The 16,485-nt window shown below is 43.2% G+C and overlaps 1 protein-coding gene across 7 annotated transcripts in view; it reads right to left on the reverse strand.

The window, feature by feature from the left end:
- Positions 1-16,485, reverse strand: part of ccni (cyclin I) — a 39,320-nt gene that overhangs the window by 8,532 nt on the left and 14,303 nt on the right. For all 7 annotated transcript variants that reach the window (XM_078214455.1, XM_078214475.1, XM_078214495.1 and 4 more), the window contains one exon: positions 9,819-9,975. In XM_078214455.1, the coding sequence (XP_078070581.1) occupies positions 9,819-9,932 (114 nt within the window). In that variant the 5' untranslated portion in view covers positions 9,933-9,975. The remainder of the gene's footprint in view (positions 1-9,818; positions 9,976-16,485) is intronic.

Raw genomic sequence — 16,485 nt, forward strand, 5'->3', positions numbered from 1 at the left:
ACTGTTTATATTTTTTTTATTTATGGAATGTGGGCATCACTGGCTGGGTCAGCATTTATTGCCCATCCCTAATTGCCCCTTGAACTGAATGGCTTGCTAGGCTATTTCAGAAAGTCAGTTAATAATCAACCACATTATAACTTAAGTGCAGTGACTATTCCAGGAAGTACTATAGGCACTTGTAATCTAAAAGGCTTTGCTGATTTCAGGTAATGCCAGGTCCTCAAGCAAGTTCAAATAAACTGCACATACCTCATTAAAGTGAGATTAATTTAGGATTATGGATGCAATAGTTAGCAATTAGGGGAGACAGTTGCTAAACAAGATTAAAGATGTTGATTACTTAACTCAAGTTTTACCATTCACTGTACATATCACATTAAAACACTTATACTTCTCATAAGCAATGGGTATAGCCATAGCTTACAGAGCAGGTAGCGGCCTCTTTGTTGGAACAAGCAAAAACTAATCCCATCAACCTGATCTCTCACCATAACCAGGCATCTTCCTTTCCAAATATTTATCTATTTCCTCTTGACACAATGACACTTGTCACAATCATTTTGTGGCAAAGCATTTGATGTTAAACAATCCTGTGCAAAGTTTCTCACAAACCTTAACCTCAGTCTCAGTGGTAATCTTAAATCAATCTTGTTATTTACTGCCCAACATAAAGAAATTCCCTGCTTTATCAAAGTTTTTTTCATAATTTTAAAAACATCCATTTTGCTCTCTGAACTCCAGCAGAAATAAGTCACCAAGTCCCCTCTAGTGATTATCCCTCAAATTCTGGTGGAACAATGCTGTATATGCCCTACGGTTTTAATATAATTTCTGTAATAGAACACCCCAAACAGCATTAATAAATATAACCTATACATTACATTTATACAAAATAATCTTTGCTCTTGCACCCTGTATTTATTAAACCCAGTTGCTATTCTTTTTAAAGGCTTATCTACCTACACCGTCAAGGCGATTCTCTCATCCTGCTGTGCTAATTTTTTTAGCTCAGTGGGCCGAGAGATTTAAGCAGCGCCGGGTTAGCGCAATGTGCGCTGGGCATCCAGCTCTGAGCGCGTCTCCCAGCACTGGATTTCCAGCACCGTCAGCTCCGCATTAGGTATTCAAGGAATCATTTAAATATAATTAAAGGGCCGGGACTGAAATTTCTGGGCCTGCTAGCATCTCACCCCTCCCAGGAGTATTTCACTCCAGCAGGGATTACTATAGCTCCCCGCAAGTGGGGAGCTATAATAATAGTGGTCCGACCCCACTGGAATAAGGTGGGGGGGGCAATTAGGGGGCCCCCCAGAAAGTTGGGTGGTGTGGGTGCACCCCTGGGCATTTGCCCCTTTGTGCTGCCCCCAGCACTGCCCAAGGGGCAAAGTGCCAATGCCCAGGAGTATCTTGGCACTGCCCAGCAGGCATAGGGCAGTGCCAAGGGGGTGGGGGTCCCGCTGCCACTCTGCAATCGGGATCAATGGAGGAGGGAGGGATGCGATCAGAGCTGGCCATTGGGGTGGCTGAGGGTTGAGGCTGGGCCCGGGCGGGTATGGGGGTCCAGCAATCGGGAGGCCGACAGATGGGCCACTGTGAATGCGCCAATCTGGGTACTGGCAGATCTGTGCATGTGCAGTAGCCCACTCAGTATTATGCTGCCAGCCTCCCAGGCAGGAATAGGCCCCGCCCACTGACTTTTTATGCGATTCACGCTGAGGCTCTCAGCAGCGCACAGAGTGAGGGAGATTCTTCTAAACTCCACTATTGACTATCTACATCACTGGCTTTGATTTTTGGATAGTCTTTAGAGTCATAGTCAGACAGCACAGAAAAGGCTCTTTGGCCCATTTAGTCTGCACCAACAATAAATACCACTAAAGGCACGCTAATCCCATTTTCCTGCACTTGTCCCATATCTTTAAATGTTATGTTTCAAGTGCTCATCAAATTTTTTTTAAAGGTTGTAAGGTTTCCCCTACCTTCCCAGGCAGTGCATTCCAGATTCCCACCAACCTCAGTGAATCTTTTTTCTCAAATCTCCCGCACCTTGTTCTAAAACTATGATCCCTCAACCAAGGGGAACAGATGCTCCTACTCACCCAGGTCAGACCCCTCAATCTTATAAACCTCAATCAGTCTTCCCTTTCCCAAGTATTTTTTTCCCCACCAATTCCAATGTCCTTTACCCTGGCAGCAGGGAGGTAGCATACTGCTAGGGGCACTGGATCATAACTTCAAAAAAGGCCATCTATTCTTCAGATTATGGAACCATTCTTGAAGGATATCGGCTTCTTCGTCATATTATACAGAATCAGAGTCATTGTTACCATCTAATATTTGTCCAATATTGGGTGGAGGGATGGGACCTGAACCCAAACCACAACAAACGGATCTACTGATAGTTTAACTATAGCAGCTTTAGGAGCAAAACCTGCAAGACTGTAATTATGGTGTTTGAACAAGATTTTGTGCCTCAAGATTGTGCCAGCAAATCAAATTCAACATTTCCAGGATGGAACATAGGAAATAGGAGTAGGCCATTTGGCCCCTTGAGTCTGCTCTTCAATTCAATTAGATCATGGCTGATCTTTTACCTCAGCACTATTTCCATACACCGTCCCTTGAGTATTTTAATATCTACAAATCTATCAATCTCGGTCTTGAACATACTCAATGACTGAGCCTCCCCAGTATTCTGGGGTAGAAAGGTTTCACAGGGCTCAGGGAAGCCCAGCAAATAAAGGAAGGTGGGAGCAGCCAGATTCAGCACAGGGAAAAGTGCTTTCCTCAATAGCCCAGCACTAGCAGCTGCAAACTGTATTCCCTTCCCCTACCTACCACCCTCTCAAGCACTCCTTATACACTTACCACAAACATTCCTGACTGTCTTCCCAGCAGCCCCTCGACTGTTTCCTTATATCACAGCCCTTTCCACCTGTCAGCTAGTCAGCCTTCAATATTACCAGACAGGAAATTGAGTTAAAACATTTTAGTCAGGTTCTGCCATTAAACTCATCAGAATCTTATATTCTTGCTATCAGGCACACCCAAAGATATATCTAAATATCAAAGTCAAAGTATCAATCGACAATTCCAGTAACTCAGGCAGAACAAAAGGAAAAAAAAAGAGGTAAAACAGGCAAGAGAAGATTTATCAAGCTTTTGGAACAGGACAACGCTCCACCTCATGGCTCTTAATTTTCAAATTGAATAAAAAACACGATTAATCTTGGCATTACATTTATATAAGGAAACAGAATTTTGGGGGATTTTTGGGACTATATTTACTACTACAAAACAAGATATTAAACACCACTGGCTAATTACGTATATCATATGGCCAAGATTAATAGGTAGTTCAGGCTAGGTTCCCAACATGAGCACACAAGTTTTTCGTATGCACCGTTTTTCCATTTAATCTGCCACAGCCTCATGCCTTTAAATGTAGCTAAATACCGCAAGGCACTTTATAAAGAATGAAGATTAATTGGACACAGTACAAGTATGGGAGGAAGCTGGGGGTAATGATCGCAAGTGTAACTGGAGAAGCAAGTTTTAAAGCAGCATTTGAAAGTGAAAGTACATGACCTTCAATTCTCCAGTTACCTACAGGTGAAGTTTAGGTTATACAGATTAAATTCTGAAAGCAAAAGACCATTTAAACTTTGTTTTAAAACAGTCATTCGAATGTCCAAAAGAAAATACAAATATTTCTAGTTGAGCAAAAATGACAGATTTTATGAATTGCTGCACTAAATTATTTCCATCCACGAAGTGAGTTTTCAAATATTGCCAAGTTATTGTCCAATTAGATAGCTCATTAGCCACTAGGGTTCAGTTACCATAGAATGGTTACAACATAGGAGGCCATTCAGCCAACTGAGTTCATCCTGGTTTTCTGCAAAAGCAATCCAGATATGTCCATTTCCCAGCTTTTCCCAGTCGCCTTGTAATATATTTTTCCTTGAAGTACTCATCGACTTCCTTGTTGAAGGTTTCCACTATCCTTTCATTCCAGATTATAACCACTCTCCATTTCAAAGTGTTTTCCTCATGCCAGCGTTGGTTCTGTTTGCCAGTTACCTTAAATCTGCCCCCTCTCTACCCATCTGTCAATGGGAATAATTTCTCTCCACCTACAATGTTTAGACTCTTCATGATCGAGTACCTGTATTAAATCTCCTCTCAAACCTCTGCTTTGAGGACTACCCCAGGCACAGAACCATTTTTGTAATTCTTTTCTGCACCTCTCCAAGGCCTTCAGATTGTCCCTAAATTGCAGTGGCCAGAAATGACCCAGTATTTTACAAAGGGTTCTTCGTAACTTCCATGCTTTCAGTATGCATTTTTAATCTACCCTATTAACTTTGATGATTTCTGCACACAGAGTTCTCTCTGTTCCGATACCTCTTTAGAATTGTACCCTTTAACATATATTGCTTCTCTTCTTTCTTCCCATCAAAACATGTCATTTTGCACTGTGTTAAGTTTAACCTGCCATGTCTCCCATTCCATTATCTCGTTTAGGTCCTCTTGAAATCTATCACCTTGAGGTATATTTCCATCCCCAATCACCCATTCTTTCATCAGGTAAGGCATACATGCACATCAAAAAAGGAGACTGCATTGAAAATGCTAATATTCATTACAATAAACAATCTGCTAGCCATTTCAGCCCATCAACACTAATCTAAGGAGGGAAAATGGAGTACTAACAAGTATATGGGATTATTAAATCATTTTTCTGTGATCTTTTCATCTCAGTACTTAAAATCCAAAATTATGCTTTTTGGAATAGAATAGTTAACTAGTTTCCATTGAAACTTCAACTTAATCACCAGACTGAAACCAAAACAATATCAGTTTGCCTGTTCAGCTGGAAATCTATATACAACTCCTACTGCTGCTCAGGAATGTGATTTAGTATGTGATTGAAGTCAATTACAAAATACCGAATTCAAAGATCGCAACTCCAGGCTGCACAGAAAAGGAAGCTGCTATTAATTTACATTTCTGATCTTTAAGAAAGGTTTCAAAAGATCTGACAATATACTGCCCTTGGAACCAACTCGAACATTGTGAAATATCTTATCCCTTAAAAGTTTCACTTCAGCAGAAATGAAAGCTTTGGATAGACCAGAGTTTGCATTTAAGCAAAAGATTACTTGAGCATAATTTATAGGGTTTAAAAAAACACAGGAAACTATTTTGTGTCCAGCCAGATCACAAGATGCAGTGTTCAATCTGGGGATAGAGCATTACTGTAGGATCCTTGTCACTTGAAAGGCACAGCTCCTGTTACGCAAAACAGAGGAGCACAGGCAATGCTCATGGGAATATAATTTGTGGCCAGATAAACCACCTCATTAGAGCAGTTCACAATAACCCCATCAACTGTTGTGTGAAATCTGAGGCGAGGCAAAAAACTCAAAACTTTGCGGAGAGTTGAAACCAATATTAGGTTTGAATAAGCCCAACATATAGGTGAAGCATGTCAAAGATAAATGTAGATGAGGAAGCCATTCAATCCAACTCATCTGTCCAGAAATACCCTACAGTTGCAACACAACAATTCTAAGAGTACCATTATCCAATTTACACTTCTGACTAAGAGTTCTCTTCATCTCCCAATTCTTAAAAGCACCTGCTTTAGTTTACAGAACGCAGGGATGTCCTGGAATGGGTGGGAGGAGGGGTTGGAGTGGAGGACGTGCATATTGCAGACTATAAATGTCAGATTTGCAGGCAAAATATTGCCGATGCTGGAATCTGAAATAAAAACAGAAAATGTTGGAAAATCTCAACAGGTCTGACACGATCTGTGGACAGAGAATACAGCCAACGTATTGAGTAAGAATGACCCTTCATCAGAGCAGATTCCCCCCTCCCCCCTTCATGAATCAATACTCCTCCATGTTGAATACCACTTGGAGGGAGCACTGAAGTTGGCATGGGTATGGTGTCAAGGATTTGCCTAGCAGCAATGGTGACAAGAATTTAAAAAGACCTGAAAGGTAGAAATCTGCGCAGCAACTGTAACAGCCAGCATTTCCAGGGACAGGAAAGCCTCTAAAAGTGATCAGGGCATTCCAAGGGCTCCAGGAATATAAACAGATTACTTAGATGACTGGTGTGGAAATAGCAAGCTCCCCAAGCAGAAACAGTTTACAGAAATGACTGGGTGATTCAGGACTACAGGAATCCAAGCTCCACAAAAGGAAAGAATTCGAGAGATGCATACAGCCAACTCTTGAGTTTGAAATAACAAAAAGGGAAACAGGAGGAGGGAGGCCAGTCCACACCCCAGGTACAGTCTGTAACTCAGCCAGGAAGCTAGGATCCATTTCACAGTCAAGGGGTCCTGTAACATCTTTTACTTCTCAGAGATTCTATATTGTTGCAGCCAAGTCTTGGGGCCAAAGCACTGCAGGAAACAATCAAAGGCAGTTTAAATATCTTCACTGGACCAAGAAAAGATGTTTCCCAGACTTGATCATCAGCTCTGTTTCGTGTGGTAACTACAAGCTGAATTTGACTTATAGGTTTATTTAATTTGATGTTGCTTGGAAAAAGGAAGTATTCATGAACTCAGGGATCATAGATCTTTTTTGGAACAAGGGTTAATTTCTACATAAATTGTGTTTAGTTATTCATGTACTTATGTCAAGTTAATAACTAAGTGTCTTAGAGTATTGTAGTCCATATGGTGTGCATTTTTCTTTTAAGTTAATATTCTTGAATAATTGTTTTACAATGTCTGGACTGGTTCCTCACTGGGGTTTTATTGTGACTCCACACAATATTCCAAAAAATATATAAACCACCACAAACCAGTGTTTCAAGTTGGGACACCCTCGCAGGTATCAACGTGGTTTGCAATAGCGGAATGTACTCTAGGCTGGCTGGGTTCAAAAGGACACATCTGCTGGACTGGGACTGTGGAAGGTGATGAGAACACCAATAAGAGGGAAAAACATACTTGATCTCATCCTCAACAACCTGGGGGTGGCATGGTAGCACAGTGGTTAGCACTGCTGCTTCACAGCACCAGGGATCTGGGTTCGATTCCCGGCTTGGATCACTGTCTGTATGGAGTTTGCACGTTCTCCCCATGTCTGCGTGGATTTCCTCCCACATTCTGAAAGACGTGCTGGTTAGGTGCATTGACCCGAACAGGCGCCGGAGTGTGGCAACTAGGGGAATTTCACAGTAACTTCATTGCAGTGTTAACGTAAGCCTTACTTGTTTCTAATAAATTAACTTTAACTTTGCTAGTGTGCCAAACAGCATAAGCAGCAAGTAATAGAGCCAAGTGATTGCACAACCAACGGGTCAGATCTAAGCACTGCAGTCCTGCCACATCCAACCATGAATGGTGCTTGGGAATTAAGCAATTCACTGCAGGAGGCGGTTCCACAAATATCCCCACCCTCAATGATGGAGGAGCCCAGCACATCAGTGCAGAAGCATTCGCAACAATCTTCAGCCAGAAGTGCCGAATGGATGATCCATCTCAGCCTTCTCCCAAGGTCCCTATCATCACAGATGTCAGTTGTCAGCTAATCAGATTCACTCCATGTGATATCAAGAAACGGCTGAAGACACTGGAGCCAAGCTGTTCCAATACAGATACAATACTGGCATGTGCAAAATTGCCCAGATATATTCTGTACATAAGAAACAGGACAAATCCAACTTGACCAATTAATGCCCTATCAATCCTATTCTCTTCCATCACCTTGCTGATGGTCGAGAATAGGAGAGGTCATCAACAGTTCTGTCAAGCGGCACTTACTCAGACGCTCAAATTTGGGATCCGTCAGGGTCACTCAGCTTCTGACCATATAACAGCCTTGGTTCAAATATGAACAAAAGAGCTGAATGTGAAATCGAAGCAGCATTTGCCCGAGTGTGGCATCAAGGAGCCCTAGCAAAACTGGAATCAGTGGGAACCCGGGAGCAAACTCTCTGCTGGTTGGAGACATACCTGGCACAAAGGAAGATGGTTGTAGCAATTGGAAGTCAATTATCTTAGCTCTGGGACATCATTGCAGGAGTTCCTCAGAGTAGTGTTCTTGGCCCAACCATCTTCAGCTGCTTCATCAATGACCTTCCTTCCATCATAAGGTCAGAAGTGGGGATTTTCACTGATGATTGCACAATGTTCAGCCCCATTCAGGACTCCTCCGATACTGAAGCAGTTCATGTCCAAATGCAGCAAGATCTGGACAATATCATGCTTGGGTTGACAAGTGGAAAGTAACATTCACGCCATGCAATGCCCATCTCCAACAGGAGAGGATCTAACCATCACCCCATGATATTCAATGGCATTACCATTGCTAGATCCCCCACTATCAACATCCTGTAGACTACCACTGACCAGAAATTGAACTGGACTAGCCATATAAATACTGCGGCTTACAGAGCAGGTCAAAGGCTAGGAATCCTGCAGCATTAACTCACCTTTTCTGGGCGGCACAGTGGTTAGCACTGCTGCCTCACAGCACCAAGAACCCGGGTTCAATTCCGGCCTCAGTCACTGTCTGTGTGAAGTTTGCAGGTTCTCCTCATGTCTGTGTGGGCTTCCTCCAGGTACTCTGATTTCCTCCCAAAGATGTGAGGGTTAGGTTGATTGACCATGCTAAATTGTAGATTAATGTCAATGAGATTAGGAGGGTAAATAGGACAGGACTTGGGTGGGATTGTTGTCGCTGCAGGCTCGATAGGCCAAATGGCCTCCTTCTGCACTGTACATTCTATGATTCTATGATCCTGACCCTCCCCAAAGCTTCTTCACCACCTACAAGGCACAATCAGGAGCGTAATTGAATACTCTCCACTTGCCTGGACGAGTGCATCTCCAACAACACTCAAGCAGCTCAACACCATCCAGGATAAAGCAGCCTGCTTGATTGTTACCCCTTCCACAAACATTCAATCCCTCCACCACTGACAAACAGTGGCAGCTGCATGTACCATCTACAAGATGCACTGCAGGAACTTACCAAGGTTCCTTAGGCAGCACCTTCCAAACCCCCAACAACTACCATCTAGATGGACAAGAGCAGCAAATACCCGGAACATCACCACCAGGTTAGTCCAGTTCAATTTCTGGTCAGTGGTAATCTGCAGGGTGTTGATAGTGGGGGATTCAGCAATGGTAATGCCACTGAATGTCATGGGGTGATGGTTAGATCCTCTCCTTAACTGTCATTGGGTCAAAGTCCTGGAACTCCCTCCCCAGCAGCAAGGTGGGTGTCACCACCTTCTGAAGGGCAACTAGAGATGGGCAATAAGTACTAGGACAGAACTGAATGTGAATTCTCAAAATGTCAGATGCAGCCTGTGAATTAGTCAGATTGTTGAGAGATGGAAACTTGCAGTGTCCTAACTACACTGAAAATGAAAGGGGTCCAACACTCAAACGCTTTACATAAAGTAACAATGCAACTGGAATACTGTTACTATCATTAATAGAGCATTATGGCACATCACCACCCCTAGAAAACAATATTCTTTAGCATTCTTAATTTTAAAACAACCTTGAAATATATTGCAGGGTAGGTAAACATACCCCCTCAATAAATTATGAAAAGCTATTTTTGGAAAATGGTTTCACATGGAGAACTCAGCTGGTGTTTGCTAATAGTCAAGCAGGATTTATACTAGCTATTAACTGCTTATGATATTTAAAGAACATATCCACATTCATTCTCGCTTTATCCCACCAAATACACTACTTTTGTTTTTAAGTACAAGCATTCCCAAGAGCTTCATATTACATAAATCTAATTCAACAATGTAATAGTTACCGGATTGGTTAGGTATTTTGGCACATACACCTTCCACATCTGTTCTTCCCTAGAGACTGCTTTCTCCAAAAGGACGGACAGCCTCTGGCTCTCCAAGGGTCCTGAAAACTTCATGATACCCCTTGGATTTGCCAACCTCCCAAATGGATACAGCTACCTGCAAATTAAGAGCAAAAATTAAATCAATATAAAAATGACTTTGAACCGATTTACACTGAACTTGCATTTATAGATCACTTTCCACAACCATAGGACTCCCTGAATGCTTTACAGCCAAAAAAGCACTTTTGAAGCATAGTCACTGTTGTAATGTAGGAAATGAAGCAGCCAATGTGCACACAGCAAGCTCCCACTAAACAAAGGTGACAATTACCAAATAATCTATTTTTGCAATATTGATGGAGAGATAAATATTAGTCTGAACATTGGGGATAACTCCCCGGCTCTTCTTTGAAATAATGCCGGAATGCTTTAAGTTCTCCTGAAAGAGGAGATGGGACCTTGATTTAACCTCTCATCTAAAAGATGGCACCGCCAAGAGTGCAGCATTCCCTCAGTATTGTACTGGAGCATTCACCTTGCTTACTATGCTCAAGTCCTGGAATGAGGAACCCAGAACCTTCTGAATTAGAGGCAAGAGTGTTACCAACTGAAACACAGTTGACACAAATGATAAATGATGAACCATTATCTCAGTGTGTTTAAAAATAGTTGAGATAGATATAGCCCAATAATAATTTATGGGAACATTTTTTCTCTTCCTTCTTCCCTGAAGCTACAGAAACAAAATCTACTAGAACCAGAGTATGTCCAAATGACTCCACCATCAGCAATCCATTACTGAACCACAACTGAACTCGATAGGTCCCCTTTATAATATTGATCCATCCTCAGCGGGTACTAGAGGTGCAGAAAGGAAAAATTCACCCTTTCCCTGTTCCCAATTGTTTTCCAAAAAAGGAACATCCCTCATACCATCCCAGGCAAGATCAGCTAACCCCACAAAGATCAGGATTATAGAACATAGAACAGTACAGCACAGAACAGGCCCTTCGGCCCACGATGTTGTGCCGACCTTCATCTGAAACCAAGATCAAGCTATCCCACTCCCTACCATCCTGGTGTGCTCCATGTGCCTATCCAATAACCGCTTAAATGATCCTAAAGTGTCTGACTCCACTATCACTGCAGGCAGTCCATTCCACACCCCAACCACTCTCTGCGTGAAGAACCTACCTCTGATATCCTTCCTATATCTCCCACCATGAACCCTATAGTTATGCCCCCTTGTAATAGCTCCATCCACCCGAGGAAATAGTCTTTGAACGTTCACTCGATCTATCCCCTTCATCATTTTATAAACCTCTATTAAGTCTCCCCTCAATCTCCTCCGCTCCAGAGAGAACAGCCCCAGCTCCCTCAACCTTTCCTCATAAGACCGACACTCCAAACCAGGCAGCATCCTGGTAAATCTCCTCTGCACTCTTTCCAGCGCTTCCACATCCTTCTTATAGTGAGGTGACCAGAACTGCACGCAATATTCCAAATGCGGTCTCACCAAGGTCCTGTACAGTTGCAGTATAACCCCACGGCTCTTAAACTCCAACCCCCTGTTAATAAAAGCTAACACACTATATGCCTTCTTCACAGCTCTATCCACTTGAGTGGCAACCTTTAGAGATCTGTGGATATGGACCCCAAGATCTCTCTGTTCCTCCACAGTCTTCAGAACCCTACCTTTGACCCTGTAATCCACATTTAAATTAGTCCTACCAAAATGAATCACCTCGCATTTATCAGGGTTAAACTCCATTTGCCATTTTTCAGCCCAGCTTTGCATCCTATCTATGTCTCTTTGCAGCCTACAACACCCCTCCACCTCATCCACTACTCCACCAATCTTGGTGTCATTAGCAAATTTACTGATCCACCCTTCAGCCCCCTCCTCTAAGTCATTAATAAAAATCACAAAGAGCAGAGGACCAAGCACCGATCCCTGCGGCACTCCGCTAGCAACCTGCCTCCAGTCCGAAAATTTTCCATCCACCACCACCCTCTGTCTTCGATCAGATAGCCAGTTACCTATCCAATCGGCCAACTTTCCCTCTATCCCACACCTCCTTACTTTCATCATAAGCCGACCATGGGGGACCTTATCAAACGCCTTACTAAAATCCATGTATATGACATCAACCGCCCTACCTTCATCAACACACCTAGTTACCTCCTCAAAAAATTCTATCAAATTTGTGAGGCACGATTTGCCCTTCACAAATCCGTGCTGACTATCCCGGATTAATCCGCATCTTTCTAAATGGTCGTAAATCCCATCCCTAAGGACCTTTTCCATCAATTTACCAATCACCGAAGTCAGACTAACCGGTCTATAATTACCAGGGTCATTTCTATTCCCTTTCTTAAACAGAGGAACAACATTTGCCACTCTCCAGTCCTCTGGCACCATCCCCGTGGACAGTGAGGACCCAAAGATCAAAGCCAAAGGCTCTGCAATCTCATCCCTCGCCTCCCAAAGAATCCTAGGATACATTTCATCAGGCCCAGGGGACTTATCGACCTTCAGTTTATTCAAAACTGCCAGTACATCCTCCCTCCGAACATCTATTTCCTCCAGCCTATTAGCCTGTAACACCTTCTCTTCCTGAAAAACATGGCCCCTCTCCTTGGTGAACACTGAAGAAAAGTATTCATTCATCACCTCACCTATCTCTACTGATTCCATACACAAGTTCCCACCACTGTCCTTGACCGGCCCTAACCTCACCCTGGTCATTCTTTTATTCCTCACATAAGAGTAAAAAGCCTTGGGGTTTTCCTTGATCCGACCCGCCAAGGACTTCTCATGTCCCCTCCTAGCTCTCCTCAGCCCCTTTTTCAGCTCATTCCTTGCTAACTTGTAACCCTCAATCGAGCCATCTGAACCTTGTTTCCTCATCCCTACATAAGCTTCCCTCCTTGGACCTGTAATCTTTCTAGTCTGTCACTCTCCCACCCAGGGAACAAACCTGCCAATCATGACTTTAGTTAGTGACTTTCTACCAACAATTAAATCATCTCTACATACTATTTCATTTAATTGCTTAAACAATGAGATTCACAAAAACTCTCTAATACTCCTGGGACTCGGGCTTACAACCTTCTAGGTTACTTTGCTCTCCAAGTTTCAGCGATAGATTTTTTTCTTAAAATTAAGATAGTAACCATAAGTGAGTAGGAAAACATTTTTATAATTGACTTAAATTTATTTAGTGTCACAAGTAGGCTTACATCAACATTGCAATGAAGTTACTGTGAAAATCCCCTAGTCACCACACTCCGGCACCTGTTCAAGTACACTGAGGGAGAATTTAGCATGGCCAGTGCAACTAACCTGCATGTCTTTCAGACTGTGGGAGGAAACCGGAGCACCCAGAGGAACCCCACACAGACAAGGGGAGAACCTGCAGACTCTGCAAAACAGTGACCCAAGCCTGGAATCAAATCCGCGTCCCTGGTGCTATAAGGTAGCAGTGCTAACCACTGTGCCACCCTCAAGTATAATCATAGAGCATTTCCTTATTATGAATAATTAGAAACTATTGAGCCATTTAGTTCACAAAAATCTAAATGTACATATCTATCTTTAAAGAAAAGTCATTAGCTAACCCATGTAGGCAATAGCATGACTGGCCTCAACGCTAGTCAGCCAACATGTTTGGGTGCAAAGGGAAGAGAAAATCAAAGGGCTTCTGTTCCTAACTGTGCTATCCAGTGACCCCTGTTGGAAAATACAGACAAGGACAGGATCAACAACTCACTTGAGATTGTTTCAATCATCAACTAAACCACCAGACCTAGTCCAGGTTCACATGAAAATGCCTACTTTGGCAAGTTATCAGAGAACTGTAGATAGTTGTGGAATATTATCCAAGGAAGTCATCATCTCCAAGTGGTGGAAAGGTGGTTAGGACAAAACATTGTGAAGAAAAATATAGAACAAAATCAACTTAAATACAAACAGAAATTGTAGACAGTGAAACCCAGGAATTGTCTACATCTTAGGGACTGACACTCCATAGTGGCAGAGAAAGCACTCTATCCCTCAAGAGGCATTCAATCCCAATGATTCAGCAGGTTGTGTGGGCATACTAGATAAGGAGTCCCTAATCCACAAGTTACTACTAACACACATGGTACACATGGGAATTCAGGGGTAGAAAGGAAACACGGAGGAAGGGCAAGCACCTGTGGTGCTGAATCAGTGCAAGTTCCAAATATAGCAAACTGTTTTGCCACAGGCAGTGCTGCATGTAGACTTGTTGAAGGGCTTGGTGCTTTGAAGGCTGTTCAGACGTTGTAATTTTTTTTTTGTCCATGGATTCAGCGTTCTCTCATATTTATCATGCATCTTATTTGGGTCACTCAACAACCTTTGGTTGTTTGATAGTATAGAACTTGAGTATTGCTGAAAAGAGACACAGAGCTTTTTGGCTTGTAACCACTTTGCAAGAATACCAGTAAAAGGTGAAAACAACAATTTAAACTGTAGAAGAGAATGCTGATTGATTGGCAAGTGGCTATGGATTGGCAGAAATGGGCATTGGTATGGAGAATGCATCAGTTAAATGGTGACTGACAGTTAACTGCCAAACATTGTTTGAAATTTTAAAACCAGGCAGTTTGACCCTGGTAAGTCACACATTGATTTATCAGGAATGTATCAGGAAATGGCTGTCACTTACTTTGTTTAGCTCAAACAGGTGCAACGCGTGTACATTTCTGTCTGCAAAGAGTAGGGCGCTGTGTACTAGAATCATAGAATAGAATCCCTACAGTACAGGAGGAGGCCATTCAGCCCATCGAGTCTGTACTGACTGCAATCCCACCCAGGCCTATCCCCATAACCCCACACATTTACCCTGCTAATCCCCCTGACGCCAAGGGTCAATTTACCATGGCCAATCAACCAATCCCACGCATCTTTGGACTGTGGGAGGAAACGCATGCAGACATGGGGAGAAAGTGCAAACTCCACACAAACAGTGACTGAGGCCAGAATTGAACCCGGGTCCTTGGTGCTGTGAGGCAGCACTGCTAACCACTGTGCCACCGTGCCACCCTTATTAATATATGCAGCTTCAGCACATGCAAACCCAACTGAAACTTAAATTGGTTATCAGCATAATTCTTAGCAGACTGAGGATTACTTAGCAAATGTTCCCATCACTGTTTTGAGTTTTGGAAACATGGATTCATTGGCTACGTCTGTACCTTACCTATTGCGAACAATTGGTCACAGAAGACAGAGGGTGGTAGTGGAAGGGTCTTTTTCCGGCTGGAGGCCTGTGACTAGTGGTGTTCCACAGGGCTGTGTATTGGGACCTCTGCTGTTTGTGATTTATATAAACGATCTGGAAGGAGGTGTAACTGGGGTGATCAGTAAGTTTGCGGACGACACGAAAATGGCTGGACTTGCAGATAGTGAGGAACATTGTCAGAGGCTACAAATGGATATAGATAGGCTGGAAATTTGGGCAAAGAAATGGCAGATGGAGTTCAATCCAGATAAATGCAAGTCATGCATTTTGGTAGAACTAACGTAGGGAGGAGCTATACGATAAATGGCAGAACCATAAAGGGTGTAGATACGCAGAGGGACCTGGGTGTGCAAGTCCACAGATCCTTGAAGGTGACGTCACAGGTGGAGAAGGTAGTGAATAAGGCATATGGCATGCTTGCCTTTATAGGACAGGACATAGAGTATAAAAGATGGGGTCTGATGTTGCAGTTGTATAGAACGTTGGTTCGGCCGCATTTGGAATACTGCGTCCAGTTCTGGTCGCCACACTACCAGAAGGACGTGGAGGCTTTAGAGAGAGTGCAGAGGAGGTTTACCAGGATGTTGCCTGGTATGGAAGGGCTTAGTTATGAGGAGAGATTGTGGCTTGTGCTACCAAATAAACCTGTTGGATTTTAACCTGGTGTTGTGAGACTTCTTGCTGTGTTTGGGTAAACTGGGGTTGTTCTCACTGGAAAGACGGAGGATGAGGGGTGACCTAATAGAGGTGTATAAAATTATGAAAGGCATAGATAGGGTGAACGGTGGGAAGCTTTTTCCCAGGTCGGTGGTGACGTTCACGAGGGGTCATAGGTTCAAGGTGAGGGGGGGGGGGGGGGGGGGAGAGGTTTAACACGGATATCAGAAGGACGTATTTTACACAGAGGGTGGTGGGGACCTGGAATGCGCTGCCAGGCAAGGTGGTGGAGGCGGACACACTGGGAACGTTTAAGACTTATCTAGATAGCCACATGAACGGAGTGGGAATGGAGGGATACAAAAGAATGGTCTAGTTTGGACCAGGGAGCGGCACGGGCTTGGAGGGTCGAAGGCCCTGTTCCTGTGCTGTATTGTTCTTTAATAGCTGGGATATTTTTGCTTGATACAGTCTAGCAGTCTTTGGGGCATACAGCAAAATACCCAGCATCACACCAGCATTGAAATTCATATACCACATTATCTCATGATTGAGATAGGCAAAATGTCATTTTAGCTTGATGGCAACATCCTGTTAGTAGTGAATACTACTTGTTTTTCTACTGCATAGTAGCAGCCTGAAACAGCTACAGTGATGACATTCAGCCCGTTTATAAATTTGCATTCTCTTCTCAT

This window comes from Mustelus asterias, chromosome 1, assembly GCF_964213995.1.
Source record: "Mustelus asterias chromosome 1, sMusAst1.hap1.1, whole genome shotgun sequence".
NCBI lineage: Eukaryota > Metazoa > Chordata > Chondrichthyes > Carcharhiniformes > Triakidae > Mustelus > Mustelus asterias.